Source organism: Trachemys scripta, chromosome 10 (genome assembly GCF_013100865.1).
Source record: "Trachemys scripta elegans isolate TJP31775 chromosome 10, CAS_Tse_1.0, whole genome shotgun sequence".
NCBI lineage: Eukaryota > Metazoa > Chordata > Testudines > Emydidae > Trachemys > Trachemys scripta.
The window spans coordinates 46,025,133-46,043,679 of NC_048307.1; the positions used below are offsets into that span (position 1 = coordinate 46,025,133).

Sequence of the window (18,547 nt, forward strand, 5' to 3'; positions counted from 1 at the left end):
TCGTTCCACACAGAGGCTATGTCTACACTACAGCAGCGCAGCTGTAGCACTCCTGGTGAAGATGCTTTAAGCCAATGGGAGAGAGCGCTCCCATCTACTTAATAATTCCTGCCTCTGTGAATGGCGATAGCTATGTTGGCAGTCGAAGCTCTCCCACCGACATAGTACTGCCCACCCCCAGCGCTGAGGTCCGTATAACTTACGTCGGTCAGGGGTGTGGATTATTCACATCCCTGAGCTACTTATTTATACCTAAGTAATTTGTAGTGTAGACATAGCCAGAGACAGTTTAAGTATATAAAGCAAGAACAGCCAGAATCAGTGAGCCATGGAAAAGTAAATATTCTGCACTCCAATTGTTTTATGGTGTATGATGATTAGAGCTTGGTAAATAACCCATGACAAATAAGTTATTCAATGAATTGCCCCTTTATTTTTGCCTAGATCCCAATTCTCTTAAATTCATTAATTACTTTTAAATGGTCCCCAACTAATTAGAGCTGGCTGGAAAACAAGAATTCTGTTTTGTGAAAAATGTTGAGGTTCTGACTTTTTGTTCAGCTCTGCATCAGACCAAAAAATGAGACCTTCTGAAATTGTTATAAGCAGGTGTAGAAAGTATTTGACATTCAGCATATGAACTGTGATGTGATATGTTTCCATTTCCTGACTGATTAGGGGAAACTCTCAAACTTAGTTGGCCATAGAGGCAGTGCTGTATTTGAAATTGGCTTTCTGCCCTGTTTATACTATGCATAACGTTGGTAAACATTCCTTCAGAATTGACTCATTTGCTAGAATGGGTGTGGACTGTGGAAACTGAAGGCAAATGTGACTGACTTCCCAATAAGTGTTTCTGCTGTATTTGCCCAGCCCCCATTAGAATTGACTTCTTATTACTTTGATGCATTCCTGTTGCTTATGCAGTTATTGAACAAATAGTTCTGGAGGTAAACAAATGTACTGCAGTCTTAGCCCTGGTCTACACTACAGAGTTAGGTTGACGCATGGCAGTTTACGTCCAACTACCTCTGTCAGTGTCTACATTAAAATGCAGCTCCCACTGATTTAACTTACCCACTACACCAATGTAATAACTCCACCTCTGCAAGAGGCATAGCGTTTAGGTCAGTGTAGTTAGGTCGACGCAGTGTCATTGTAGACACTGCATTCCTTACATCACCTGTTGCTGCCTTTCAGAGGCTGTCCCACAATGCCCCACACTGACAGTTCAATCAGGACGCGCACCGCTGACACAAGGAGCATAGGGTGGACAAGCAAAAGCAGTTTAATTACTGCGGTGGCTGTAAGTCGATGTAACTTAGGTTGACTTAATTTTACAGCAGAGCCTTGCCCATATAATCTTGCATTTGATTTGTATATTGCACCTACTGCCTATTAACCTGCCCATGACAGGTCATTTTAGAATGACAAAATCCACATTTTAGTTTGTAAATCTACAAAATGAGCAGAGATTAACTGAATCAAAAGCAATTGCTGACTTCATGTGACCAGCAAAACACAGAGAACAGGGAATGGTAACTATCTCCCTCCGGTATACACACAAATACAGACCTGAAACAGTTCCCTACAAGTCCCCATTCTCTATTACCTGGAGAACAATGATGTATTTACATGCTGCAGGCTAGGCTGTGACATACACGTGTAAAATGCATGTATGTACACACTTAATAGCCACACACACAGTGCTGCAGTGTAATAGCCTGCTAACCGAAGTAACACTTGGGCAGGTCTGTAATGATCCCAGACAACACAGCCCAAATCCCAGCCCCAGACCTGGACTGTAAGTCAAAGTAAAGTCATGTCCCCGTGACTCACGTTCTTCACATTTGAAATGGCAGCCCCAGCGGGGTAAAGCAGCATGACCTGCAGCCAGTAGAAAGAAGGGGAACTTTTGCCCAGCTTGAGATGTGTCATCTTTAGCTGGGTTAAAGAGCCTGCCCTGGCTTTGGGCTGGGCAGGTCAGGATATGGCTGGGCTTTGGGCAGCTGAGTCTCCAGCGTAGTGCTGGCAGACCGTAATGAGGCCCAGCACATCACTAGTCCATGGAGCAGGGAGGTGGGCATGTTAAACTGGTTTGGAAAATCATTTCACAAATAGGTCCTAGCAAGGGATTTAACTCTAGCGCTGGTGGGACTCCCGGCATCTGCTGCTACACACGTCAATTTCAGCACTGCCCCACAGACAGGGTGAACCAGCTTCACGTCTGCCCCGCTCCTTGCGTTGCCATTTACCCCTGGCAAAGGGGCTCTGTGCAGGAGCATGTGCACATGTGTACATGTGCAGCTCAGTGGAAAAGCAGGCCATCCAGACAAGTCTTGACCAGCTTCTCTGCTTCAGCCTCTTGCTGGTCCTCCTTCTCAGGACCGCCCCCTCGAACCATGTTCTCACCAATGGGGTGCCAGGGCAGGCTGGGGTGTGCTGCGTTACTAGGACCTCATGCATCTCACAGGCGAGCTTCTGTGTTATCCCCATTGGGTCATTGCAGTCTCACGCCTACATGCACTGAGTTGCAGTGATCAGCCTGGAACGCACAAATGCTGTGGCTTGGGCTGAATTTGCTGGGAGGTTGTGAACAGCCCTGATCTGATGGCATGGTGACTTTGGGGTGGACAGCACTGTGGCATGTCTGGAACAAACACAGCTGCCCTTCGGGGCAGGTTTGAATAAATTTGCCCTGACATGCGGTTTCTGCTAGCCCGCTCCAAAGGCCTATTCCTTCTGGGCAATGGAATCATTTTTAATGTGGTTCTCACTGCTTCAAAGTGAACCAGCAGACAGGCACATGCCAATTTGCTCCTGCTTTGGAAAGGCAGCAGCACAAACTCCTGGGCTGTGTTGCAGAGGGTGAGGCCTTTGCATCATCTCCCAACGATCAACCCCTCAGTATTTCCGGGGGTCACCTGGCACGAGTGCAACTGACATGTCCCGCTGTGACATGTGCTTCCTTATTTACATTTCTCCCCAATTTCACCAGCTGCAAAAGGGGAAGGAGCTTTAAGAAGGAAGAGAGGGGAGTTCACGTCTTGAAGGATTGTGTAACTTGAGGCAAAATCTCAGCCCATTTTTTTTTGGTTGAGATTGTCTGCAGGCAGCGTTTACTTCCTCTTCAGGTCTCTGAGTTAATACCTAGTTATGAATTGATCTTTGTCAGCGCTGTGGCAAAGAGCCAGCCATCAAGTTGGCAAGGGGTTAAATGGATCGTTGGCTTTTTCAGGTAAAAGTGAAACGATGTAAAAAGTGTGTGCTCACGTGCACGTGTGTTCACACAGGTCAGGCACCAGCTCCACGGGCCCTTCACACCAGCAGAGGAGCAATCAGACAGTTGTTAAAAATTGGCCAGTCTTGCTTTATGTCGGGCCTGGAAGGAGGGTGGGAGGTTATCAAATTAGACCTCACCAATAGTTCCTGTGGAAGGCAATTTGCGGGGGATGGTCAAAGAACCAAATGCAAGGCCTGGGCCACAGAATTTGTAATAAAATGTCTCCGGATTTAGCCCTTTCCTCTTAGAAAGGCATATCCTAGATCCCGCCCTGCTAGTCCATCTCGCTGCTATTGCAGACCCCCTCATTCCCAGCATGAGGCACGCCTGAGCTGCTCAGTTCAGTCAGGCAACAGCTTGCCCAGCTCAGGAATGGCTTGAGCCAGATATAGATCTGTGGCCACTTGGGCACCTCACAGGGGTCACAATGCTGTGGGCCATAGCTAGTGATAACTGCACAGTACTGACAGGGCTAGCAGGCAGGTCTTTCTACCCCAAGATCAGAGGCATAGGAGAATCTCTTGCACCTTTAGCAATATAGGGCCTACAAGACACAGTTGAAAAGAGGGCAGAGTCTGATTAGATGCTAGCTGGTGCAGTGCAGTTCACCTCCTTGGCACCCCATATTTATATACATTTAGGCTGAGATTTGTCAAAGCTGCCTAATGGATTGGAGCCCCAGGTCCCATTTGCAGGCACCAAGCTCCCTCATGGACAGCTTCTCTGCCCCAGGCCGACGGTCCCTCCGATTCACCCGGAGAGGAACACAGATGTAGTTACACTAGTACCGGAGGGGCCCCTGCCTGCTTCCCTGGCTACGAGGAGCCCTGGTGCTACAGGACAGGATGGGCCAACCCCCCTTGTAAAGTCTGAGGCCTTTTTCTGCAGCCATATTAGGAGAGCAGCAGCCATGAGCCAAGAACCAGAAGTCACATCCTCACATTCCTTCTAAATAATATCAAAACAATGTAGCATCTGTCTGTTCAGAAGGGCCCCCCTCTCCCAATAGTACCCACCATCACCAGAGAAAGAAACAGATCTTAAGATGTTTAAAGAAAACTTCGATGGCATTCTACCTGGCAAGGAACCACTCCTCAACAGTTGTGGGTGTGAAATCGCTACTTCTTTATTATCTTGCCTTTGTGGTCCCCACTTTGCTATTGTTTATCTGTAGGGTCTCTGTCTGGTTCTTCGATTGTTTGTTACATAACTAACTTTGCAAGGTGTAAATCGACTAAGGTGGTAGGGGGTGATTGGTTAAAGAATTGTTTCATAATGGGCTAAGATGGGTATAGCTAAGCAGGACTCAAGTTTCACTATACAACCTGGGGTCCAAAGGGAAGTTCTTTGGCAGCAACTCAAGGGGACAGCCCCACAACCAGAGCTGCCAGACCTCAACACCCTGCTGCCAACAATAGCATGCAAAAGCTGGAGTCCTCAGATGACGTGATCCTGACTGGCCACCAGGAAAAGTTCATCTGCCTTATTGGCAATGGTGAGCATTGAATGCTTAGCGTGTGTGTTCCGTTTTGGTGATGGTTAATAAATAGAGGTTAAGGATATTACTGTGTAAGGCTCTTTCACTGGTAAAAGGCCCTGCAAACCCACAGAGTGTAAGGTTATGCCCTGAGCCCACGGAAGGATAAGGGTGGGTGACTGAATTTACAGGGTTATGCCTTGAGCCCTAGGAACAGGGTAAAGGTGGGTGCCCTAGAGTGTGAGGTTATGCCCTGCATAGGTGCTGACTCCATGGGTACGTCAGTGTTCAGCACCCACCAGCGGGCCCACCAATCAGCTCTCCCCCTCCCCCCAGTGCCTCCTGCTCACTGATGGGCCCTGCCAATCAGCTCTTCCCACTCCCCTCAATGCCTCCCGCAGACCAAGTATCTGCTGTTCAGTGGTGGGCAGGAGGTGCTGGGGGGTGGGGGAGGAGCAGGGGCAGGAAGAGGTGGAATGAGGGTGGGGGCGTAGTCGGGGGAGGGGTGGTACAGGGCGGGGTGGGGCCTTGGAGGTGAAGTGGGGGAGGGGCCTGGGACAGAGCCAGGGGGTTGAGACCCTTGGGAAATCAGAAAGTTGGCACCTCTGACGCCCTGAGCCCTAGGACCGGGGTAAGGGTGGGTGGTGCGGGTAACACCCTTACCTCCTTGTCCACCCACTTGGGCTGAGGGGAGCCAGCTAAGGTCCTGGCTTGGGTGATGGATTTTTACCCATCCCTATGGTGTCTGAGCCCCTTCTACAGCGCACAGTGTTCCAGGTCACGGTGCAGCATGGACCCGCTGAGGCTTTGCCTCAGAGCAGGGAGAGCAGCGCACACATAACCTCTCCCAATGGCTTGTGCTCTGGAGCGCTGCCTCAGAGGGGCCCTGGGCTACCAGGCAGGTCTGCTGGCTCCTGCATGCTGCACCTTGTGGGGCTTTGCTGACATGGATACATGCTCTTAAGGACCTCACGACAGGGTGCTGCCTGCGGTGAGAGGGCACCTGTGTCGCTCTCGCTGTCACGGACTGGGCCTAGCCCAGGGCTCAGTGGGTTATACACTCGCCAGTTTCCCGTTGCTGCTGTGACTTGTCAGCACCAGCACTAGCGTTAGCATCTGCAGGGCTCTGCAGAGGGGCACGTACCCTGCTCAGCGGCCTCCAGTGTTCCCTGCTCCTGAGCGTGACGGGATCAGCGTCTTAGGCAACCCATTGAGGAGATCTAAGAAGCCAGGTCCCCTGCATTCAGGCAGCTGTTTGGGCAACCCACCACCTCCCAATATGCTGGGCCTTCGGGGTGAGGGGGCTGGTGCCCCAAAGTGCCGGTGCCTCATCTCCTTCTGACCTGGGTGAGCAAATTAGTCACTAAATCCTGTGGCTGCGGGGACATCATGCAGGCTGCCAACAAACCCAGCTGTGCTGCGCCTTGACAATAACCACAGGCCGGTTACATGACAAACACGCCCCGGACTGTGTCATGCGCCCACGCTGGAGGAGCAGCAGCAAGCGTGGGATTAACAGCCTACATGAGGCTCAGCCAAGCCCTGTGCCAGGGGCTGGGAGAGGCTGCGGCAGACAAGGGCATAGAGTCAGAGCTAACGGGGCTGCAGGGTGTTTCCTTTTTGTAGCCTTTGTTTTTATTTAACATTAATTGTAGTGCTGTGATATTACACCATTGAGGGTTCGGCTCTGGCAGCTATAGCCTCATGTTCCTTAGGGTATGGCTATACTACCTGCCGGATCGGCGGGCAGCGATCAATCCAGTGGGGGTCAATTTATCGCATCTAGTCTAGACACGATAAATCGACCCCCGAGCGCTCTCCCGTTACCTCCTGTACTCCAGCGCCGTGAGAGGCGCAGGCAGTCAACGGGGGAGCGGCAGCAGTCAACTCACCGCGGTGAAGACACTGGGGTAAGTCAATCTAAGTACATCGACTTCAGCTATGTTATTCACATAGCTGAAGTTGCGTAACTTAGATCAATCCGCCCCCCCCCCCCCCCCAGTGTAGATCAGGCCATAGAGTTCACTCTGCCTGTTTTAGAGCTAGAGTTCTTAGGAACACATGAAACCACAGGCGAGTAACACAGGCAATCACAAGAACAAGGGCCACTCTCTTTTATCAATTTTATTAAACTTACCAACAACGTTATGAAAGTCACAGCATGGACAACTCCTAGATCTAGCCATGCACCAGTTACAACTATAGCCAGCCTCACAGCCTCCTAGACAGTGTTAGGGGCTGATGGCTCTCTTATAGCTTGATCATCAGTGAAGGGATGAGCCCTGCTGGCGTTCTCCGACAGCAAGCGCCATTTTCCTCTGGGCACCCCCTTTTTCTAATGTGATTCTGCCTATACCGATGTTCTGGCTGTGTACATGAATGTGTCACCCCCTCTTTTCCTTATTGGGCTGATGTTCCCCTAGAAACTTAAGGGACCCTGGTTTCCATAGGCTGCGTAGGTTCTCTTTATTCTCATTCGCATTGCGGCACCACCTGTATCCTGTGGTTAAGACACATGTTGGAGCCGGATGTGCTGCTACAGCATTTTATGATTTAAAATTAATCTTCCAGCTGATTTTTCACATATTGCCACGCAGTACCTCTTTTCCCATCATCTTAGGGCATTGGTTAGTCTTCATTCATTTACTTATGTCAGCATTTCTTATCTCCAAGGCCTAAAATAGCTAAGCTAAAATCTTGCAGGCGTCAGTCTACAGGACTTGCGGACCAGCCTTTCTTACTTACATGATTTCCTCTAAATATCAATCAATCTTATGCTTCTATTTAACTCTAACAGACAATGATTATACATAACAGGACATGTATGTATTAGGAGGAGTTGTAAACACAACACAAGAAGTAATTCTACTCCACGCTGATTAGGCCTCAGCTGGAGTATTGTGTCCAGTTCTGGGTGCCACATTTCAGGAAAGATGTGGACAAATTGGAGAAAGTCCAGAGAAGAGCAACAAAAATGATTAAAAGTCTAGAAAACATGACCTATGAGGGACGATTGAAAAAAATATGTTTGTTTAGTCTGGAAAAGAGACGACAGAGGGGACATGATAGTTTTTAAGTACATAAAAGATTGTTACAGGGACAAGAGAGAAAAATTGTTCTCTTTAACCTCTGAGGTTAGGATAAGACGCAATGGGCTTAAATTGCAGCAAGGGAGGTTTAGGTTGGACATTAGGAAAAACTTCTTAACTGTCAGGGTGGTTAAGCACTGGAATAAATTGCCCAGGGAGGATGTGGAATCTCCATCATTGGAGATTTTTAAGAGCAGGTTAGATAAACACCTGTCAGGGATGGTCTAGATAATACTTAGGCTTGGTCTACACTACCCCCCCCAATTCGAACTAAGGTACGCAACTTCAGCTACGTGAATAACGTAGCTGAAGTCGAAGTACCTTAGTTCGAACTTACCTTGGTCCACACGCGGCAGGCAGGCTCCCCCGTCGACTCCGCGGTACTCCTCTCACCGAGCTGGAGTACCGCAGTCGACGGCAAGCACTTCCGGGTTCGACTTATCGCGTCCAGACTAGACGCGATAAGTCGAACCCAGAACTTCGATTTCCAGCCGTCGAACTAGCTGGTAAGTGTAGCCAAGGCCCTAGTCCTGCTATGAGTGCAGGGGACTGGACTAGATGACCTCTCGAGATCCCTTCCAGTCCTAGGATTCTATGATTCTGTGTTAATCATAAATGAATAATAAACTAAAACCACTGACTACATTTTGTTAGTCACTGGCCTGCCAGGGCAGGGCTCGTTTCAGTTTGAGTTGTTGGAGCCTTGCTACAGGTGGCAACATACATTGGCCAGTGGGTCATGTGCCCCCATCCCAGCTCCAGTCAAGCCCGCTTCTTGGCTACCCACCAGACTCTGGCGTCTGCGTGTTTTAAGCCTAAGTCCCTAACTTAGTGCCTCTGATCTCACTCTTGGGGTGCAGCTCTTCTATCACCATCTCCTGAAAGCTGTAACCCCATGGCCCAGTCCCTGCTGGCACCAACCCTCAGCCCCCCTCCCTGATAGTTTGAACACGCCATTCCCAGAGCTCCACCTGACAGCCTGAGCCAGCTGGGCTGTTGATTCAAGGAGGTGTGCGCGCACACACACACACACACACACGTCTAACTCACCATTGCTATGTACAAGATACCCAGAGCTACGCTACACAGCATGAATAAACCCTACACTGTGGTCCTGCTTCTGGTTTCGCCCCCCACTCCAGAGCATTCTTTCAGGGTTGTCTGGCCAGCCAGGGTCCTCCTGCTGCAATGCATGGCTTTGATTCTGAATCATGGAGCCATCCCCTCTTCCCTCTCAGCTCACCCCCTCTGATCTTGATGGTCCATCCTCCTTCCCTTCTACCGCCACAACTCCTGTGCATCTCACTGAGTCGTCCCCTGTGAGTCCTTTTATAACCTTTCAGGTCAGACCTTTACCAGGTGACTTCATTGCCAGGCAGCCATTCCTCAATACACGCAGGGTCCTGCCTGGAGGCCAGTTGTCTGAGATGTTTGTGTTTAAATAGAGAACCAGCCCCATTTAATGCTCCCTCTATTGTAAACCCTGCATCACTGCCCCTTGGAATTTCAGTCTGGCCTGTCGGTACCAGGACAACAGAGGGGAAGACTCCCCACCCCATCCAAAGTGACGTCTGCAGTCCAACACACATACATACAGAGCCCCCAAGGCCAAAGGTTTCATACATTGTACAGATTCCCGCATTGTCCCAAGCCCTCTGCCGCCCCCCACAGAGGAGCTGAGTCTGCCAGGCCCTGCCCACAGACCTTGGCCCCTTAGCTCAAGTTGTAGATCTTTGGGCTTTTAGCTCTGAAGGTTCCCTGGCTACATCCCCACTGTCAGCCGAGAGGTGGCCATTACAGCACCTTCCTGCAGATACCACCTGTGCTCATTACTGAACATGCTCTTCACTCATTCTTACTAGTTGCATGTCGTCGAGTTCAGTGCTGTCATGCCGGAGCTGCGCCGTTGGCTGCTTCCTGTGCATTGACCAAGGCGGAGGGAACAAACGCAGCTTCTTGATAAGAACATAAGAACAGCCATACTGGGTCAGACCAAAGGTCCATCCAGCCCAGTATCCTGTCTTCCGACAGTGGCCAATGCCAGGTGCCCAGAGGGAATGAACAGAACAGGTAATCATCAAGTGACCCATCCCATCGCCCATTCCCAGCTTCTGGCAAACAGAGGCTAGGGACACCATCCCTGTCCATCCTGGCTAATAGCCATTGATGGACCTATCCTCCATGAATGTATCTAGATCATTTTTGAACCCTGTTATAGTCTTGGCCTTCACAACATACTCTGGGAAGGAGTTCTGCAGGTTGACTGTGTGTTGTGTGAAGAAATACTTCCTTTTGTTTGTTTTAAGCCTGCTACCTATTAATTTCATTTGGTGACCCCTGATAAGAAGGGATTATTGCTACATAGCAAATAACAAACCCCAATAATTACCAAATACAAGAGAATGATTCCGTATTTAACCAGTTTTATTTTGGAAGTGCCTTAAAATCAGTCATTTGAATTTACACATTCACAGCTCATCTAGATTAATAATTTCACTTTCCAGCTTTGGTTCTGAAACATGAAGCTTAACATTCACAATTCACGAAAAGGGTATTTTAATACTTGGACAGTTTGCAATAATCATTATTGTCTTTCTTACAAGAGGCATGAACAGTCAGCTAGCAAATTACACCGGGCTTTTTGGTGATATGCCAACAAAAATAAGAGCTCTGGGCTTAGCCATTAAATATGTAAAGGGAACAAACAGACAAAATGAGTCGGACTTTAAAGCAGCAGCAAGTGCAAGGAATGAATAGTTTCTTTTGGTAGCAGCCAGCAAGCACTGCTTTAATGCATGCACTTATTCCAGTACAATTCACCCTGAGTGGCCAAACAAGGGAGCCACACTTCTCTGTGTTGTAGTGGGAGCAGGCAAGAGCTGGGCAAATGGTGGAAATGTGTTTGAATGGGAAAGCAAATGGCAACTCATCCCTCGAAGGAGCAGGAAATGGGCTGCGTTATGCGGATGGCTACGGTCATTAGCAGAGAGGAGGAACGTTCATCCCTGCAGGGGCGCAGCACGAGCTCTAGGCACCACTTACATCCCACGCCAGCCCCGTGGAATGAACCCCTTTTCCCTCTATTCCAATGGCTCAGGCCCACCCAGAAGCCCTTTCAGGGGGCCCCAGCAACCAGCTCTGTTGGTTTTACTTGCAAGCATCCCGGTGCTCTTTGTACTGGTGTCTGCCAAGCTGAAAAGCCTCCTAAGGTCCCTTAGCTGAGGATTCCCCTTCAGCTGGAGTTGTGCAGACTAACCCTCCCTGCCCAAAGCAACCTGGTGTGGCTCTGCTGGTTTCCCCTTTCCACCCACCCTAGCACACCACACTGCTGCGGGCCACAGTCCCTGGACATGAAAATGCTGGTGCTGAGCTCCTCTGAGGGCTGTGCTGGGGCAGGCGAGGGCCAAAAAGGGGGGTCCAGGGACCCAAGTGAACACATTGCCCCAGGTCCTCCCAGGCGTTCTGCTTCCTCTCCCTCTGCCCCCCGACCTAGACCGCAGAGCTGCTTGGGGTCACAGAGATGCAATTTCTCCACATTGGATTGTTGTTTGAGTGCAGGCTAGAACTCTGGCCCTAGTGAAGTCAATGGCAGCTTTGCCATTAAAATCAGTGGGACAGGACTGCGCCCAAGGGCTCTTTTATCTGAAGTCTTTTCGTTCGGTAAGATTTGCATTTCAGTCGCTTAATGTCAGTGTCTTGCTGTGAAATTCCAGCCACTGCTCTGGAGCACAGCTGAGTGGCGGAGGTCTCTCTCACACACACACACACCTGCTCCGGGGAGCTGGCCACAGGGAAGTAGGTCAGAATCCAGGAGGACTGCATTCCAGTGATGCTACCCTGGAACAGAGGCCTCTTGTTTCAGGGCCTCCGTGACACAGCAAGAAGCTGCCGGATGCCAGTACAGAGGCTGACACAGTCCCAATCAAAGCCCCTTTTCATCGGTTCCTAAGGTCAGACGCACACAAAAGGAAGCCCTAACGGAACAGTGCAAGACATGCATGCCAGGACCTGGTGTGTCCCCACCGGATGGGAGAGCAGTGCTGGCTGGCTGGCTACGCTGCCGTTGGGGTTTCCATAAATCACAGGTCAAGCTGCTCCCTGCTGGGCAGTGATCTCCAGGAACCTGCTGCCAATGCTGTGCAGATCCTCAGCACCCTTGCAATTCCCTTCTGGGACAGTGCGGCTCCAGGAGGGCATCTCCATGAGGCTGTGCAGGGGATGTGCCATGGACACCCAGCAGCGCCCGTCTGAAAAGTGGCAGGGAACCTTTCCCAGGACTCTGGAAGCACCTAGTTCACAGAGCAGCTGGCCCCACGGCAGCCCAGGGAGCAGCGCTCACGCTGGGGCAGGGCTGTGTATCTGTGGGGGGTGGGAGGGTTAGAAGTTCTCATAGTGATGCACAAAGTAGGTCTGGTCCAGTTTGTTGATCTGCTGACAGGCTTGCTCCACATTTTTGGTCATCCCCGGGGGGCCGCAGCTGAACACGCCGATCTTCCACACCTGGGGTCACAGGAAAAAGGCAGGGGCGTCAAGTTACAGAGCCGCGGAGAGCAAGGGGCTCCCCCAGCCAGCCCCCTGCACTGGCCTGGCTCGTCACACCAGCAATCTCAGTTCTGTCAGAGGCTCGGAGCGGTTCACCCTGCTGCCCTCAAGTGCCAACTCTGGTTTCCTCCCACCAGCAGGAGAGGTGGGTGGCTCTACACCCACTGTGCGCGGGATGCTGGAGCCACATAGCTCACACCTCCCCTTCTCTCGGCAGCACTTTCCCTGGTTTGAGTCCAGGAACTGAACCCATGTGCACACATGCTAAGGGCAAACTCTGCCCTCAGGTCACACCACCGTCAGCCCAATGCACTTGTACCTGCTTGGCCTGCACCTTGCATGAACGCCCCCCAAAGAGACCTCCCTTTAGGAACAGCCTCGACTTCCCCAGCAGGATCGGGGAAACAAAAGCTGCGTTTGTTTCTCTGTTCACAATGAGCCTCTTTCCCAGAGTGTCTCAAACACCCCAGCTGGAGTTTCAGCCGCTGGCAGCACCAAGAAGCTCACTGCAGCCACGCCCTCTCCCATCAGTGGTGCACTGGGCAGTACCAGGTCCCATCCCCCTCAGGGCAGGACTTCTCCCCTTCGGGGCATTTGCTACGGTTTTTGCCTAGTTTTCACAATCCCCAAGCAATGGGGCTCCCCTAGCCGGGCACATCCCTTTGCCTTGCCTGCTGGTCAGCCACAAGACACATCAGTTAATTTCATCCCACTGCTTCTAGTTGGGCCTCCGACATCCCGCCCCGTGTTCGCACACATGCAGGCTGTGGCTCGTCTCCTTTTGCAAAGCACGGCAGAGCTGGCTCTTCTCAGCCTCCCTCACCCATCAATCCCTCCCCAGGCATTTTCGTGGCTCTGCTCTGAGCGTGGCCGAGTTTGTCGGTACCTTTCCAGCAATGTGGTGTGCACGGTCTCTGCCCCAAGGCAAGAGGACATTGTGCGTGCAGCCCTCGACCATGTTGGTCTTTCACCGCCATGGCACGGTGCAAACTCCCGTCCAGCCAGCTGGCCCCCATCAGCCCCAGTCGCTTTGGGGATTACTGGCTGGGCGCCAGGCTGCCAAGCCCATGTTCCAAAGGCTTTTGGCTCTTGCTTTACAGGGGCAGGGCTCAGAGATTTTTGTAACCCTTTGGTGCCAGGACTGGGGTCTGCCCGACAGGACATGGTCAGGAGGGAACATGGGCCAGTGGCGGGATCAGCCCGGGCCAGCTGGCATGAGGCTGTCATTTTCCCTGTAGGTGGGCCTGGCAGACGCCTCTCCCCTCCTTTGGCAAGGCTTCAGGGCAATCTCCGGCCCAGCCCCACCCTTTGGCTATTTGGGAACGTTTCCTCCTGGCCCTCTGGAGCTCCCAATGCTGACCACAGGGTTCCCCGGGTGCCCCCCGGCACGCTGCTCAGCTGCCAATTCCTACACCCTTGCTTGGCAGAGATCGGTGGAGACGAGGGCCGGCCGGCACTGACCTGGGGATGCACCTCCTGCAGGGACTTGAAGAAGGGCACGAAGGGGGGCCGCCCGAAGTGCGTGATGGAACGCAGCCCTGTGAACAGGCTCCGGTTCAGCACCTTCTGGAAGTGCCGCTCGCAGATGTACTGAAAGGAGAAAGGCACCATGCGTCAGGGAGGGGAGGTGGGCAGGGGCAGGGCCTCTCTACTCTAATGTGGCCCCGGGGGGCCGAACCAGCGCGCAGCAGCACTGGGACCAGGGACACAGCATGGGGGGCCGGCCCAGCACAGAGCGGCACGGGGACCAGGGACACAGCACTGGGGGCTGGCCCAGCACAGAGCGGCACTGGGACCAGGGACATGGCACGGGGGTCTGGCCCACCACAGAGGGGAGGGAGGACAGCCCAGAGCGGCACTGAGGCAATGGCTTATCACCTTGTGCCCTCTCTCAGTTGGGTCCTGCCCCCCTAGCCCAGCCTTGGCGAAGGTGAAATTGGCCCTGTCCTCTCCCGTATCCGGACCTCCCTGTGGCACAGAGCGGCAGCCCTGGCACAGGGCGCTCACCAGCATGGTGGTGCGCAGGTCGAACTTCTCAGCCAGCTGGGTGATGTAGATGTGCACAGACACCAGGTCGTGCTGGTCGTTCTCCTCCACCTCGCGGATGATGTCAGCCAGCCACTCGAACTGCCGCTGCGTCCGTGTCACCCAGATGAAATAGATCTGAGAGCACACAAAGAGCGGGTCACCGGCAGGGCCCTAGTGACCTCAAGCCAGCCCCCACTCCGGGGAGTCTCCTGCAGCCAGCCCCCGTTCCCCAGGTCCCCGCAGCTGGCCCCACCCTGGAGACCCTCCATAGCCAGCCCCACCAGGATCGGCCACGAAAGATAAAATCTCTGCGCTAAGGGAGGTGATAGGTGGCAGCCCAGAGGGGTCTCACTGAGAGTGCTGGGCAGAGCTCACTGCGCTGGTCAGTGAGCGTTTCAGATCCTCGGAGGGAATGGGTTGGGTCCCAGAGACGTGCGCAGGGCCAGGGGACATCACGCTGCAGCTGTCTGAGACAGACAGCAAGGGGACGACACTGCTCAGACCTCAGGAGTGACCTGGAGCAGACAGGCTAAGCCTGACCCCTTGGCCTCACTGCCCGCTCTCTCCTGAGTGCTGCGGGATTGTTGTCGGAGGTTCCTCCCATGTAACCAGGGCAGTGAGAGGAGGGGCCCAGGGAGTCCCTCTCACCTTCTTGCATGGCATCTTGGAGCTGACCGAGGACTTGAAGACCAGGTCTTTGAGGATAGAGGCGAAGGGAGTCACCCCGATGCCTCCTCCCACCAGCACAGAGACTTCAAACTTGTTCCACTCCTGGTGGCCCTCACCGAACGGCCCGTCCAGATAGAGCTGGAAAGGAGCCAGCAGTTAGCAACGCTGCACTGCCCTCACTGCTGTCTCAGGGAGCAGACCCAGCTAGCACAGCACAGAGCGCCCCAGGATGAGGGAAGAGGACATTTTACAAGCAGTGCCCGGAGATCTCTGATGCCCACTTGGGGCAGACAGAAGCCAGGCTGGCTACGTTTCCTTGGACTGTCCCACATGCAGCCAGTGGTAATAGAAACCAACGCACCGGCCGGGATAGGATGAAGGACTGGGTCAGCCCAGCCAGGAGAGGGACTTGTGGCTCCAAAGAATCTAGGTGTGCTAAGACAGAGGCTTAGATCTTGGGAGCCTGAGCTCTCCTCCCCCCTCCCCCGCCCAAACAGCGGGTGCTGGCGCTCTGTAGTGCTCAGAGGACTCCACTCTCCAGAGATGTGGCTTTTTCACCCATCCCCAGACTCACAGGGGAGGAAACGCCCAACTGTACCTTGGGATATCTGCCAATTTCAGCCACAATCTCGGGGGAGTACAGCTCCCGCAGCCGGGTGGTCCAGGGCCCTGCAGCTCGGATATGCAGGCTCAACGCGTCCTCGTGGGGTGCAGAGGTCAGGGTGAAGGGGTGGTATTCATTTGTCCCCAGGGACAGGCAGGCAATTCGCACCCACTGCCCGGACTTGTAGTCAAAATCCTGCGGCCGCTGGAACTTGAGATAAGTAACGCCTAAGAGAAGAGCAAAGGTTTCCTTAGCATCTTTCTTAAGAAAACAGCTGCCTGCTCTGTAAAATCGACTTCCCCCTGGTCTGAGCCATGCGGGGGTGCTGCACATGGCTCCTTCCTGGGTGGGAGTTGCACATGCACAGAACAGATGCTCCAACGCTCACCATGCTGCCAGGCCCCGGGCGGGAGCGGGACAGCAGGGGAGGGCGGAGATTGGGTGGAGGGAGAGTCCGGCTGGGTGGTGGTGAAAAGTGGTGTGGCGCTCCCAGCAGAGAAGAGCTTAGCCCCCAGAGGCAGGGCAGCTGAGCAGGCTGCCTGGAGGGCGACGCCAGTGGAAGGCTCCTGGAAGCCTTGTGAGCCTGTGTCTGCTCCTGTCGCTGGGCATGGTTTGGTCTCCAACAGGGACCAGGCGATGGAGGTTTCTAATAGGTGATTTGGCCTGGTTTCTCCTTTTCTAGCAAGTCTTTCCCATTGGTAGCTTTGATCCTAGTCAGGCAGGTATCTGGGGCTCAGCTCCCACCCCGTGAGGCAGGTGTAACGCCCTCCCCTGTCAGCCAGGGGCGCTGGGAGGCGCAGCGAGTCACCCCATTCCCAGCACTTGGAAGGTGCGCCAGCGTCAGGGTGCAGCCGGCTCTCCTGTTACAGCAGCAGCGTGGTGATGTACATTCCAGCGCCACTGCCATGTCCGATGGCCATCAGACTTCAGCAGGGACGTACCCATGTGCCTTCTGGGTCAAGGCAGCACAGGCCTGCCCCTGCCAGCCGGCGGTGGCTAACCAGGGACACTAAGAGCTCCCAGGCTCCAGATCTCCACACCTGCGAAGGGTCATGCAGACTGCCTGACACGCTAACCCCCCCGGGAAGCCGTCACCACTGTACCTGAAGGGAGGAGCTCAGCTTTCAGCACACTCATCTCCACCTTCTTCCTGCTCAAGCTGATCAGCTTATCTGCCCCGTAGATGAGAGCTGGGATGATGAAATAGACGTGGAAGCGGGGCTGCTGGACCAGGCCGTAGCTGCCATGGATAACGACCTGGGAACATAGCGCCAAGCACACCCATGATTGCAACACTCAGCACAGGAAACTGCTCAGGTGTTAACGTGCCCCAAATGGAGGGGCACGATGGCAGAGCTACCCAGTGGGCAGTAAGTCTAGGGTAGAGGAGCCCTGAGCAGCTGTTAACTAGGACAATAATAATCCCTACTTCTTTGCAGCCCGTTCTACAGATGGGGAAACAGACACAGAGCAGGGAGGTGACTTGCCAAAGGTCACCCAGCAGGCCAGTGGCTGAGTGCAGACTAGAACCCAGGTCCAGAGGCGGCTCTATGTTTTTTGCCGCCCCAAGCACGGCTGTCAGGTGGCTTTCTGTGGCGCACCAGCGCGCGGTCCGCTGGTCATGCGGATTCGGCGGCATGCCTGTGGGAGGTCCGCCAGTGCCGCGCCATCGGCATACCCGCCACCGAATTGCCGCCGAAGCCGCGGGACCGGCGGACCTCCCGAGGCAAGCCACCGAAAGCCGCCTGCCTGCTGCCCTCACAGCAACTGGCAGGCCGCCCCCCGTGGCTTGCTGCCCCAGGCACGCACTTGCTGCGCTGGTGCCTGGAACCACCCCTGCCCAGGTCTCCTTAGTCCCAGGCCCGCGCTCTACCCACTAGGACCCACTGCCTGCCACATGTGCACTCTCTGTGTTTGCAAGGTTCCAACACCTGCACATGCTTTCTAACCAGGGGAGCTGGGTGGCTCACGGTGCCATGCTACAATCTCTGGGTGGTGAGTGGATTTGCACCTGTCTCTCCTGTACTGAAGCATATTCTCTATGCTACCAATAACATTCATTCTTCCAAATCCACGCTAGTCCGCAAAACATTCACCTCCCTTCTGCTCAGCAGCCCCTCCTGCCGCCCGGTTCTGGTCCTGCAGTGAGCGGAGGACAATAGGAACTCACACCTATCGAGTCTAGGTTTGCACACTGTGCTCACCCACACAGGATCTGCGGAGGTGAAAGACTGGTTGGGAAGCCCATCCACTCCCTGCACGTCCCTCCAGCTCCTTGCTAACAGCTGTGAGGAACACACTGCACCAGGTACAAAACAGGCCTGGTGCCCAACAGCTAAGATTAGCACAAGAGCGAAGCCAGGCCGCAGTACTCCAAGCCACATACCATGATGTAGAGCAATACGTAGAGGTGGTGTGTGATCCAGAACCCCCGGAAGCTGATGCGCCGAAAGTGATGGGAGGCGAACACGTACATCACCGCCAGAATCACCAGCAGCAGCACCCCGGTCATGCCTGCCAGAAAGTGGGGTTGAAGAACGAGGGGCAAGGGGTCACCGGAATAGCCTGTGCCCAGCAGAGAGCCACCCCTCACTTGGAACCACCGGGGTGGTGGGTGGGGGAGCTATGCAGATCCCCTCCCCTCACAGAATGCCTGGCATGCACGGATGGTCACCCTTACCTGGGACGGTCTCAAAGAACCACCAGTAGTACTTCTGGGGCATCTGTGACCTAGAGAAGAAAGAGATGACTTAACCCTCTGACATCAGATCACAGACTTCTCCACAGAACAAACCAAACACCCACTGTTTGGCTTTCCACTCGACAAATGGCCTCTAACATCGCCCTTTGGGAAT

At 53.5% G+C, this 18,547-nt stretch overlaps 1 protein-coding gene across 1 annotated transcript in view; it reads right to left on the reverse strand.

The window, feature by feature from the left end:
• Nucleotides 1-10,255: 10,255 nt before the first annotated feature.
• DUOX2 (dual oxidase 2) overlaps nucleotides 10,256-18,547 on the reverse strand; it is a 43,586-nt gene continuing 35,294 nt past the window's right edge. The window contains exons 26-33 of the mRNA XM_034784607.1: nucleotides 18,373-18,422; nucleotides 18,079-18,206; nucleotides 16,796-16,949; nucleotides 15,687-15,919; nucleotides 15,068-15,226; nucleotides 14,399-14,554; nucleotides 13,853-13,981; nucleotides 10,256-12,349 (exon numbers count right to left, since the gene is read on the reverse strand). Of these exons, the coding sequence (XP_034640498.1) occupies nucleotides 12,227-12,349; nucleotides 13,853-13,981; nucleotides 14,399-14,554; nucleotides 15,068-15,226; nucleotides 15,687-15,919; nucleotides 16,796-16,949; nucleotides 18,079-18,206; nucleotides 18,373-18,422 (1,132 nt within the window). The 3' untranslated portion in view covers nucleotides 10,256-12,226. The remainder of the gene's footprint in view (nucleotides 12,350-13,852; nucleotides 13,982-14,398; nucleotides 14,555-15,067; nucleotides 15,227-15,686; nucleotides 15,920-16,795; nucleotides 16,950-18,078; nucleotides 18,207-18,372; nucleotides 18,423-18,547) is intronic.